The sequence below is a fragment of the Homalodisca vitripennis genome, chromosome 1 (genome assembly GCF_021130785.1).
Source record: "Homalodisca vitripennis isolate AUS2020 chromosome 1, UT_GWSS_2.1, whole genome shotgun sequence".
Classification (NCBI taxonomy): Eukaryota; Metazoa; Arthropoda; class Insecta; order Hemiptera; family Cicadellidae; genus Homalodisca; species Homalodisca vitripennis.
This window is the reverse complement of record NC_060207.1, coordinates 112,552,673-112,566,056: the sequence shown is the minus strand read 5'-3', so window position 1 is coordinate 112,566,056 and position 13,384 is coordinate 112,552,673. Positions and strand designations below refer to the sequence as shown.

Here is a 13,384-nt window from a genome sequence, read left to right as displayed (position 1 = left end):
TAAATAACTATTACTAAAATATGATATTGCTGTTACTAAAAATCCACTTTATTAATACTCTTAAAATTTTAACCTTACATTTTAAATTGAATAAAATAATTTCTCTGATTTCAATGCCATATTTTAATTTAAGCATCAGAATTATTTAAAACCAATATAGTAGAAATTGAATGATAAATTTCATAAAAGATAGCCCCTCTAAAATCATAATGTTTGTTACATTGTTATTTGGATTGGATTCAAAGAGGACTGAGAAAAAGCATTTTTACTTATCATATACAAAAAAATTTCCCCTTACATGTTAATTTATAGTTATTTAAACATAAAAATTTAATTTAATAATATTTACTCTATCCAACAAGATACTGAGAATTGTTTGCTTTAAGAGGGAGGGAGGATGCTAGCTTTTATTTCTCGTATATTCTTCTATAAATAACTTTTTATAACTATAGCAGATCCTGAATAAAATTTTGCATTTACTACTATATTAATTCATAATTTAAACAAATTAATTACTGAATAAAGCACAAATTGCAGTTAATAAGAATTTCTGTATTATATCTTAATTATTCATTTTAAATAAGACAAATAACACAACTCTCTGGTATCAAATCGATTTCCAAACAAACCCCATAGAAAAAAAACATGGAAAATGACTAAAAAAACTGCAAACTTCAAAACTGACAAACATTCTGATTTTCCCTAAATCTCTAATTATTCACAATATAAACCATCCCAAAACTGCAGATAACAATCCTTTTACAATAATTGTTGCACAAAAATAGTTATCGAACAGTTACCTACGTTATTGAACAGATAGCAAGAGGGTTGATGTATTACGAAAGATAATGGCAAATAATGGAAAGAATACAAAAAAAGATAAAAACTATATTTAATTATATTTTGATAATACTAATGAATTTGTCAAATGCCTCTTTTCTTATCTGCTCCACACTAGATATTAAGGCCTTTGATTAAAGTTTATTCCTGGCGATGGATTTTAAAGTATAAATGAATTTCAGACAGCTGCCATAGTTATATGTTACAAAAATAGGACACTGTTTGGGATTAGAATCTAACCTCTTCATCAGACGTCAAAAAAAAAAAAAAAAAAAAAAAAAAAAAAAAAAAAAAAAAAAAAAAAAAAAAAAAAAAAAACCATAAGATGTAAGGTTAAGTATACAAAAAATTAAAACATCTAGTAAATATTTGGTGATGAACTCATTGAAGTCATTCGTAACAACACCTGAGGATCCGAATGACTGGAGCAAGCACCAACAATAGACAATAGACAAATTCTTTATTTACAAATTCTTTGAGAATTGTAACTCGTCAAAATTTGTTACAGATCATATAAATACAATTGCGTAGTTTACAAACAATGAATTTACAGGTAAATGTCCAGTTTGGTTGTTAGTTTTGCTCTCTGTTCAGGTATTCTTCTAACGAGTAGAATGGATTTTGCAGCAGCCACAGCTTCACCTCCTTCTTGAATTTTGCCGCACCATGTCCCTTCAGGTCTTCTGGCAGGTGGTTCCACAGTTTTAAACCCATGTAAGAGGGCTTCTCCTCAAATAGAGAAAGTCGATGCCCAGGAAGATGAAAATCTGTCGCTCGTCTTGTGTTGTAATGATGTGTGTTACATCCTCTGGGAAAACCTCTCTCGTGGCACACAGGTTACTGCCTCCAGCACGTACAAGGATACAACCGTCAGAATTGAGAGGTTGATATATAAGCTGGTCGACAACTCTCTCTTGGCTGTAAGTCAGTCAGCAAGTGTTTCTCACTGCTTTTTTTCTGTGTTACCAGCACACGTTGGAGATTTCCTGCAGATGAATTACCCCAGACCAGGAGACCATAGCGAAGGTTCGATTCAAATAAAGCAAAGTAGGCTGTTTTTGCAGAGGGTACATCACTTATTGATTTTATTCTTTTAACAACATACAGTCCAAGTACCTAATTTCCTGCACAGGTTGTCAATGTGCGTTGTCCATTTGAGATCTTCCATCTATTGTCACTCCCAAGTACTTTGCCTCTGATGCTGCTTGGACGTTAGGCAGGTGCACAGTTTGTTCCTTTTTGGGCCCAATATGAGTTGCTGGGTTTTAGCTTCATTAACTACCAGGTTATTAATATGGCAGTACTGTACCGCCATGTTCATTGCAGTGAATGGACTCTATCTCCAGGTTTTCTGGGGTTCTATCGGCTAAAAGTAGAACGGTATCATCTGCATACATCAGAGTTGTAGCAAATTCATCTAAGTACTTAGGTAAATCGTTCGTAAATAGAGTAAAGAGTACAGGACCCAGAACTGATCCTTGGGGGACGCCCCTTAGAACTGGAAGTGGACTGGATCTGATGTGTGCAATTTTATTGTTTTGAGTATGCCGGGATTTCAACTACCTGTTCTCTATTGGTTAGGTAACTCCTGAACCACTCAGCTTCAGTGCCCCGTACTCCCATGGTATTTAGTTTGGTCAGCAGTTGTTCATAGTCAAGGGTGTCAAAGGCTTTGCTTAAATCTAAGAATATTGCTGTTGTTGTATTTTTAGCTTCTATTTGATCTATTACGTATTCAATAAAACTAATTAAAGCTGTCGATGTAGATTTATTTTTTGGTGAAACCGTGCTGTTGATCAGTAAGCAGATTATTGTATTGTCATGTAGTTTAGGAGACGATTAAGCACAATCTTTTCAATAACTTTAGAGAATGTTGAAATTTGCGAGACCTTGGGCGATAGTTTGATGCTTCAGACTGATCACCTTGTTTAAAAATGGGGATTACTTTAGATAGTTTTAGTTGATGTTGGGAATCTACCAGATTGGAAGGACATGTTTATTAGAGTGGTTAAAGGGTAGGCTATTTCATGTTTACAAGCCTTCAACAACTTTGGTGAGATTTCGTCAATACCTGCAGAGACTTTAGCTGGCAGTGAGTTGATCGTTTTGATGACTTCTTCAATTGTTGTGTCATAGAGATAAAAAGAGCAAGTGTCAAGCTGCTGAATAGGACTAGGAGTTCTGTTCTTTAGAGTGTTGTTTGTTTAAAATAGCAGAGTCAGCCATGGTCGTAAAAAACAGTGTTTGAAATGTTCCACAATTTGCTGAGGATCGTTGATAGTTTTATTGTCAATTTTAAGTTCTTTCAGTCCTACAGACAATTCCTTGGTTCTTCTTTCATTATTTATAATATTCCAAAGGGCTTTAGTTTTATTTTCTGAAATGTGCTATTCGGTCGACCGTTGACTGACTGACGTCTGAGTTCTTTTATCTTCAAGTCATAATTCTTTTTCTTAGTAGCAACTTCCTGCTTGTGTTCTAATGAGCCCATAAGAAGATAACGATCATTGGCACCTAAGAATTCTTGCCTCAAAGTGTGCAGTTCAGGGTCCCATAGTTTTTTCTTTGCCTTTGCATTTCTTATATTTTTTTATAAGGACATGTTTTGGTTCAGTGCTGATGTAACGATGTTAGAGAAATTTTTATAAGCGATTTCAGTGTCATTACAGTTGATGACTCTTTCCCAGGTTTCATTAGACAATGCCCAGTTTTAAATTGTGGATATTGTCATCATTAAAAAATTTCTCTTTTGTCCTTTAACATTACCAGTATCTTCTGTAAAAACATTGAGCGTGCAAATTTGGGCTGTGTGGTCAAGAAATCCCAGAATTTAAGATCTTAATTGACACGTCATCCCCTTTTTGATTAGTACATACACAGTCAATTGATGTTTGTGACTGTGGTGTTATTCTAGTTGGAGGAAGAGGGATTCTTGTCATGTTGTAGCTAAAAAGTGTCTCATCAAATAGCACTTGGTCATGTTCGAGTTTAAGGCAGTTGATGTTAATGTCACCTATTAAAACAATTGGGCTTCTTCCAGGTTGGCACCCGTGTCTAACACTGAAGCAAATCACACCCATGCTCTCAGTTAGTGAGCTCTGAGGAGGACGGTAGATGCCCATTATATAGACATATTGGTTTAAAGTTTTCACTCGCACCATGGCTATCTCGCACACAAGTTCAATACTGAAATTTCTGCACTTGTACCATTTCCACCTGATCGCTTAGAGATGCTTTACAATAAAATTGCAACACCTCCCTTCAAATGATTTTGTCGACTATATTCTGCTATCAAACAGAAATCTTCAAGTCGAGTGTTACTGATGTGATCTTGAGTCAGTCCATGTTCTGTTAGTACAATTAAGTGTGGCTTCACTATTTGGAGAAAATGGTTTTAAACGGTCAATTTTATTACTAATTCTATCTACATTCTGATGAAGGACTGTTAAATGATGTATACGGTCTTTTTGAGAAGGGATTTCAATCAAAGGACTGGTTATGATTTTAATTTTGCTGTTTGTCATGTTGCTGTGGCATAAAAAATTGTGTGGTTGGTGGACTTCAGCCTGCACAGGAGATCGAGGATGAAAGATAGGCAGTGAGTTATTTTTCTCTGTCAAGCAGTTGTAATGCTTGATCATGTGGTCCTTGAAAAAACACAATGTTTTTGGCAAAAAACTCCTCACATGTCTCATCCTTGGCTCGTGGCTTTGAGTTAAGAGGCGGGCTTTTAAGTCAGTTTGAAGACAGTATCCGAGCAAACCACTGACGTATTTTCTATTTGCTCTGTTAGCTTGGAGTTAGATATCTGTGTTGCAGGAGCTACAACTTGATTTTGATTACTTGACCTATTTTTAGCCATTTGTAGGGATACACTAAAATGGGTCTTTGTTTTTCTTTTATTTCTGCTAGAGTGTATGCGTGCCTGTGGCCAGTCTTGAATTTTGTTGGCATAACTCTGAAACTGGTTCTGTAGTGCTTTCACTGAGTTTTTCCGTTTGCTATTGGCGGCTTTTCAGGCTTATCATATCCTGAATTAAGAGTAAGGTTGTTTGATTTTCCAGAATTTTGTACCAGTAACTGTGATTGTATGTTTTCTGTTTGAGTTTCCGAGATTTTATAAATTTTGATTTTCCTTATCTGAGTCAGGATTCTCTTGATGAGACCGTTTAAAAGATTTTTTAAGGTTGTATGTAATTGTTTTATTTCTTTCTCATAGTTTAAAATTGCCAATTCTTTTTCCCTATCCTGTTCTTCGAAAGCCTGTATAAGATTGTTGTGTGATTCTTTTTCTCTACAAAATTGAAGTTCAGCTTCCTGTAAAGATTCAGCTAACCTGGAATTTTCTGTTTTCTAGGGTTTGAATCTGACTTTCAAGTTCTTCAATGTTGGCCTCATATTTTATTTTCTCAAGCTCAAAAGTGACCCTCATGTGCTGCTGAGTTAGTTGAGAATTCTTCTGTGTCATATCATACAATTCTCTTTTAAGATTTCTATTTTCAGCTAACAAAGCATTTCCAGCTTCAGCAGCTAGTGTGAGGGATGTTTCCAAGTCGTCAGGATCTTGAAGATTTTTAATCTTATCATGAACTTCCTCTATCTCATTATGAAGTTCAATTTGACTAGTCAATGGCAGAGATTCGACTTTGGAGGTGTTTGTTGAAGAGTCTTTTTTACAGGTGACGCATTTCCAGTAATTTATTTCAGTACAAGTTATTTTTTTCAGAGCTTTTTCGCTGATACTTTGGCAGCCAGCATGGTACCATAGCTGACAAGGACCATTGCATTTTAACCCAGAGTATCTCACACCAACTGAACATGTGCCACAGGGATATTTTGTGGGCATTCTGAAATGTCAAAAAAGAAAAATGAAAAGGTTAAGGTGTCAAAACTAAATCAATTCTTTAAAGTGTGGCTTACTTCTTTATGTCGAGAACTTAAAATTCAGATGTATGGATAAATCAGTCTTTTAAAGTTTGGCTGTTTCTTTATGTCAAAAATCTTAAAATTCAGATGTGGATAAATCAGTTTTTAAAAAGTTTGGCTGATTCTTTATGTCTAAAATCTTAAAATTTCAGATGTGAATAAATCAGTTTTTAAAAGTTTGGCTGTTTCTTTATGTCAAAAATCTTGAGGTTCAATTGTGAGGATAAATCAGTTTTTTAAAAGGTTGGCTGTTTCTTTATGTCAACGAAGTCCAGGTCTAAAAATATACAATATAATTTAGGTTGATTTGAGGTAGTCAACAACCATGTCGAAATGTAACATACTGTGAGCCAGTAAATTACTTAGTGTAGTTTGTCAGTACAGCTGCGTCTGAGGTCAGAGGTTGCCAGTGTCAGCAGGTGGCGGGCAATGCTCCTGTCTGTGTGGCACACTTGCACTGTCTGTCTGGCTGCCAGCCGTATTATTCAATTGGAATGTAATACGTGACTGTCAGGTGTTGACATCATATGAGTGATGTCATATGGTTGACTAAATAAGGTTATGTGCTTATACTCTATATTTCAGTTATGCTTGAAGTTAGTTTAGCTTAGTTGTAAATATAACTTTATTTTGTAAAAAGATCTTTTCATAAGCTGTGATATCTAGATGTGATGTGGCTGTAATATATCAGCCAGCTCGTTGTCCAGGTGTTTGTGGCATCACTATCCAGAACAGCTGTGTGAGTGTCAGTAAAATGAAAAATTATCTTGAGTCTTGAATCAGGATGTGTCAAATCATATGTAAAATGACTTACAGTACTCCAGGTAAGGTGTTGATAAGAGGCAATTTGTTGATTTTACCTAAAACCTTCACTATTTTACTGTTTCCTGGGACCACTTTCACTATCAGTATTGGCAGGTAGCCATTTTTTTTTGTTTTCCATGGCACTGTACAGAACGATGGTGTGAAGGACTCTGGTCGGTTACTGGTGTGTTATTTTACAGATAACGTATTCAGTGCATTTATTCTGTGCAGTGTCATGGTTGGTGCTTGCTCAGACCTCTTTGGGTCCTCAAGTGTCACTGAAGATTTTTTATTGACGTACAATTTTTTCGGCGAGTCCATGGTCACATAATTACTTGATGTTTCAATTTTTGTGCTGACTTAACCGTATCCTTCTTTTGATAACTGATGAGGAAGAGGATAGATTTCAATTTTCAAAATGTAATAGTCTATTTCTGTAACGTACGAGGCATATTTTTTTTTAATTCTGCCGCTGTAGTGCTGTGGTTGGGGACCCTTGCTTTCATAACGTCTAAGCTAACAAACCACAGATGCAATTACAGCGAAAATAGATTGTTTTTACTTATGCTGTTGCATATTTAAAATGCCGCTGTCAATTGAAAATCCCGCCAACTGAAGAGTATGTGCTGTTTCTTGGCGCTGAAAGTGTGAAAGCAGATGAATTCATTGTCAGAACTGAGAAGTGTATGGGCAAAACATTATGAGTGATTGAATGGCATTCAAATGGGTAGGAACTTTACAAGATGGTCAAAAGAATGTTTGTGATAAGAAACGAAGTGGATGGCCCACATCACCGTTTTCAGGCAGAAAGCGAATGATAAAGTAAAAACTAAAAGGACTTTAACAATTTCTTGCTATCAAAACAGCTATCTCAAGTTTCAAGAAATGTTCTCTAAGACATTTTTATTGAGAAACATGTTTTACTGCACAACAATGTCTACCTACATGTGGTAAAAACAAACTCTAGATCTCACTCAGCCTTTTGCTAGGAACAATTTGCTAATTCCCCGAACAGCCCCATTTTATTTCCTATTGCTTATCATTTGTTTTTCCATCAGAAGAAGAATATTGAGGGTCAGAGCTGCAACAACGACAATAGCGTCAAAATGATCGGGTTGCAGTCACTGTTAAATTAGCTAGTAATATTCTACGGTATTCATCAAAAGGTTGTTTTACGAATGCATTAATATTGACAATTATGTAGAAAAGTAGATAAAAGTGTGGGTTTTCATATAAAAATAAAATTTGTTATACAAATTTCTTCATTGTTTATAAATCAAAATGTACTTACTTAAAAAAACATGCCTCGTATAATAGTGACAGATTTCCAAAATTCTATTATTCTTTCAAGATATTAGTATTATTTAAATATTACTGATTGATATGTTTACTGCAACTATTACTAATGATACACTTAGGTAAGTTTTGGTAGTTCCCTTTCAAATTGTATTAACTATAAAAACAGGATTTTGTAGTAAACATATTATAAAATCAAATAAAATGAAGTATTTATAGATTTAATTTAAATAAAAAATGTAAAATACTCATAGGGCTTCTGATTTGGTTGAAAAAGTACAAAGGGACCATCACGCACAACATACAAGGGCCGACATGTTAGCTTACAACATGAAGGGGGCATGCGGGTGAGGGAAAGGCATGCTATCATGCACTCACCCATCTCCTCATTATCTGTACAGCTGCAAGAATACAAGACTTCAGTCATAAACTTCAGAATTACGCTTGTCTTTGCAACATTAAAATGTTGTTAGTTATGAGCATTTGTCAGACGTAGTCTATGTTTTTTCAAAAAAGTGTAATTTCTAAATAAGAAAACATGTTAGAAGCAAGCTCTAGCCTAGAAAGGTTAAGACAATAAAGAAACTTAACATAATTTGCCTAAATGGACACAGCTTCAAATAAAATATTAGATTGATATATAACAGAACGGTCTCTAGTTTTTGTGTAAATGAAACAAGTAGTTCTTGGTACACAGTTTATTAAGTGTTTTATAATATTTAATATTTGGAGTCATTTATACGGCTACATCAAACCAGACATTTATTATATACTTATTTAAATAATATGCATGAACTGTCGCATTATGGAGTTTAAACCCTGCCATCTCTCTCTACTACTTTCTGTTCATCATTACACAAGTTGAGGAGGCTTGAGGGTGACACAACGATGACAATATGTTAAATGATATCTTTCAAATATAAAATATTTTTCTTTTGTTTCCGTGGTGTTCTTTTTTATCCTAATAGATCTTTTGCATTAAAATTACGTATTGTTTTAGAAATAAGTAGCCACAATTTAATTGTTATTATATTATTTAAATGAGTATTTGTTTTAAATTCAATCTGGGTGCAGCATTAAAGAAATTTGGTGCCTAAATATTTCAATTCTGTAAAATTGGAATTACAAGATTATTTTCTACATTCAAAAAACAAACTTATAATGATGTTATTTGTAAAATCATTAACGCAAATTGAAAAATGAGTTTCACAATCTGTTTCCAAGCACTGAGGTCATAGAAAGTTACACTGCATTATAAAAAACAAATTTGACAACCTCAAAAAAAAAAAAAAAAAAATCAAAACAGTTGATGTGTTGCAAAACATTCTATATAAGTTTTTGTGGTTAGCCAAGCTACACCGTAACATTAAGTGATTTCTCAGATCATTAAGAGACCATGCTAAATAATGCTCATTTAATTTTAAACAATGATATAGATATCTGTGATTTAATACCTAATCATTACAATGTTAAGAAATGATTCTTGTTAATGCACATCCTATAACATGGGAAATTTTAAAACTGTAATTAAAAAGAATGCTTTAATTTTAATGTACTTAGATTTTTATTAGGGCTTCTAAAGTTTCATTAATTACCCATAAAGAGCAGTCTGCTATTTTTTTAGCATTCATACACCTCAAACAAAACAAACAACTGACAAATATCTGAACATTTAAATATTATGTTAATGCCAACATTTAAACAATACACATAGTAAAAAGTCTTACTTGTTCTACATGTATCTCTGTAAAATTACATTAGTTTCGATAACAAGATGAGAACAGCCAGACTTCAAGTTAAATACAAGTTTAACTGTTTTTTACTTGAAGTCCTGTTCAGAATTCAGGCCACAATAATATTTGAAACTTGACTCACCAGTCTCATCCGCAACCTCTTGGGCAACTCCTCGTCCAGACCATAGATCTCCTCTCTCACCAGACACAACACAGACTTGTCTGAGAACTCCACCTGCACGATAATACAACTAATGTAAACAACAATATTGATGTGATATTTTACACTGATCATTTTCTTTTTTTTAAATTAAATTACTATATATTCATAAAAAAATTTTTACGAGGCATGTTTTTAAAGTAAGTACAGTTTTGATATAAAAAAAATCAACAAGTAAATTTTTCAAACAAAATTTTATTTACCTGAAAGAGCATTCTTTCCTCTACTTCTCTACATAATTTCCATTATTATTAAGGCACTTGTCGTATCTTGGGACCAGCTTTTGTATGCCGTCGTCGAAGAAGCTTGCCACCAGACTGGACAACCACTGTTGCACAGACGTTTTTACTTCATCATTGGAATGACGCTTCCCCGCCAAATGCGTCTTTAAGTGCAGATACAAATGGTAGTCGCTAGGCACTAGATCAGGACTGTATGGAGGATGGTCCAATTGTTCCCAGCCAAATGAAGTGATGAGCTCTTGCGTTCGATTTGCTGAATGTGAACGAGCATTATCGTGGAAAAAACTATGCCTGCACTCAGCATGCCATGCCTTTTGTTTTTTTGCGCTGCGCGGTTTTTTTAAAGTTTCACAGTATGCGGCTGCGTTAATTGTTTCACCACGAGGCAGAAAATTGACCAACAACACACCCTGTCTGTCCCAAAAGACAGTGCACGACGATTTTCTGGGCAGAAATTGTTTGCTTGAATTTGACTTTCCTGGGGGATGTTGAATGCCACAATTCCATTGACTGTTGTTTCGATTCTGGTGTAACGTAGGCTACCCACGTTTCATCGCCTGTAACAATATGGCTTAAAAAATCATTGCCCTCGTTACTGTAACGCTTGAGAAAGCTCAATGCACTGCCCAATCGTTTGGTTTTGTACTCATCATTCAACATTTTCGGTACCCGCCATGAACACAGTTTCCGATAATTTAAACATTCGGACACAATTTCGTAGAAAACACTTCTTGATAAAGCAGGAAATTTTTCAGCTAAGGACGAAATTGTGAACAGTCTGTTCTCTTTCACTTTACAGTCCACTTTTTGAATGAAATCATCGGTAATGACTGAAGGTCGCCCACTTCGTTCCTCATCATGAACGTTTGTGCAGCCATCTTTGAAGGCCCTAATCCATTTACGCACCATTCCTTCACTCATAATGTTTTCACCATAAACTTCACTGATTTGATGATGAATATCAATTGCTTTTGCCTTTAGCACAGAGAAAACGAATCACAGCACACACTTCACAGTCGGCAGGATTCTCGATAGTCTGCGGCATTTTAAAATCACATAAACAAACGAAGACTCGATCAAACGGCGTCGTAATGGTGTCTGTGGCTTCCCAACTGATGTAGCTACACTACGCGCATGCGCTAAACGGCAACTGCAGCGCTGTGGCGGCATAATTTAAAAACGGTATTTACTTTAAAAACATGCCTCGTATTACACTATTACTTGTTTTTTTCACTTTTAAATTAGATATTTAATTACACAATATATTAATAAACAGGATAGCAGGCCTATAATATTATAGGGTTGTCCCATACTAGACATACATAACATACATATTTATACAAATTTGAAACAGGTTATTCTAAATACAGTTCTGTATGTAGTCTTTGCCAAATAGACAAAACTCATTATTAAGCCTAACAGTTTTGGCATGTAGAAGTGAATAAATAATGTACGGTATAGAATTTCACACACCATATTTTCTTTGTGGCAATCAAACGTTTTAAGATGACTTGTTTGATTTTTTTGTAGAAATTTCTGGGCCGATTTAATTCAAATTTATTGATATTATATTCAGTGGTGCATATCACTAGGTAATGATTCAGTGATCAATTATCAGAAAAAATATTTCCTTGCTGAAGAATCCTAAATTTTATGTCAGTTTTTTTCAGAAAATTATGAAATTATATTACTAATTTGTAATGATAATATTAAGTATTCGTTTGGAATTGATTCATCTTATTTGGAAACAATAGAACAAGATCTCATACATTTATTAAAAACATTTTATTAATTAAAAATGTATGTTCCATTTTAAATTTGACAGTTATTTTTAAACACATGTTTGTGTATAACGCATATATTGTAAATATTTTGTAATTTTTGTTACTTTAAAACAGAAATGCCTATAAAAAGTAATAAGAACTAATTTTGCGTAAAACATGTTAAGTTTAGACAATGAACTTAACTTTTTTTACACACAGGCCAAAGAATACTAGGATAGAATACTAACCCTGTACATGATCTTTGTCTCACAACCCTGGTACACTGCATCATAGTACTCCTGATCATTCCATCGTACTCTAACCTGCATCCCCACCACTGGCGTGTCATCCTCTCCTTCATGTGTCTGTACAGATCATCAGTATCACACATTGCTATGGAACAACTCTGAACAAACTAAACATAAATGTCTGGTCTGAAAGCTACAATAGGTTAGGGTTGTCTTCTAACATCATTTTTCAGGAATAGTATCAGAAAAAACGGAGATGTTGGAAACAACAAAACATTTATAAAATGTGATTAAACGAAGAAACTCAAGATAAGAAGACTGAGTGAGTAATTAGAGATGTTACTTGTAGTGCTGACAATGTCTGGTTAGATGTGATAGACACAGGTTCTTGCTTGTGGTTATCCATAACTTTTCAGTATGATTAACTGAATGGTATTATAGAGGTTTGCTTAAATATTATTTTTATTTATGGTCAACAGCTCCACTACAGTTTAAAGTACATTAATACTTTTAATATTGATATAATGTCTTGTTTTGTGTAATAAATTTTTATAAGTGGTGTATAAATATGTGTACTTTTATAATACAGAACAAATCTGTATTGTATAAATGATTACTTAAAATAGGGTAGACAGAAGTTAGTAGATATAAGCTGCACTTCACAGCAGAAAACTTTAACACATGGTGGAATCACACTAGGATAAACATAATTAAACACTATATGTTACTAACAGTACGATTACCCCTTGACTACCATAGGTACATGAGAGGAATATGTCAGGATATGTTTTTGGCATAATGCATGCTTTTACTTAAAACTCTAAACTTTTTTATTTTTAAAGATATTAAGTTAATCTTTTACGGTTGTATTTTTACTTCAAATTAACTGAACATTCATATGTAAACTCAACACTATATTTCCTTTACAAAAATAAATAACTAAGTAAATAAAACAGTAAAAAAGTTATTAAAAAACATTATTGCCCTTTGCTTCATCTAAAATCTTCAATAAAAATCTAGTGTCTTAGCTGAGATTAGCATAATATTCTATATATATTTTGAAAAACCTATACACACAAATTGATAATCTTTCTTAGATAAGGTACAGCAAATTTTCCATCTTTTTACACCTGTCCAAGATTTGCACATTTTAGAAGAGTTTGTTTTATACACATTTTTGCTCCAAAAGCAACTCAAACACTACTTTAGCATAAAATAAAAATTTGGTTCATGACAATAACACATATTTACTTTAAACTGAATGTGCATTATTTATAAGATAAAACAAAAAAACACTTTATCAAGTTGGATA

General features: G+C 33.8%; 1 protein-coding gene across 3 annotated transcripts in view; it reads right to left on the bottom strand.

The window, feature by feature from the left end:
- LOC124369444 (lysine-specific demethylase 4A-like) overlaps positions 1-13,384 on the bottom strand; it is a 71,686-nt gene that overhangs the window by 3,573 nt on the left and 54,729 nt on the right. For 2 of the 3 annotated variants that reach the window (XM_046827452.1, XM_046827456.1), the window contains 2 exons: positions 12,073-12,189; positions 9,742-9,834 (listed from right to left, as the gene is read on the bottom strand). In XM_046827452.1, coding sequence (XP_046683408.1) covers positions 9,742-9,834; positions 12,073-12,189 — 210 coding nt within the window. Of the gene's footprint in view, positions 1-8,244; positions 8,268-9,741; positions 9,835-12,072; positions 12,190-13,384 lie in introns of all 3 variants that reach the window. The other variant, XM_046827459.1, reaches the window with a different exon arrangement.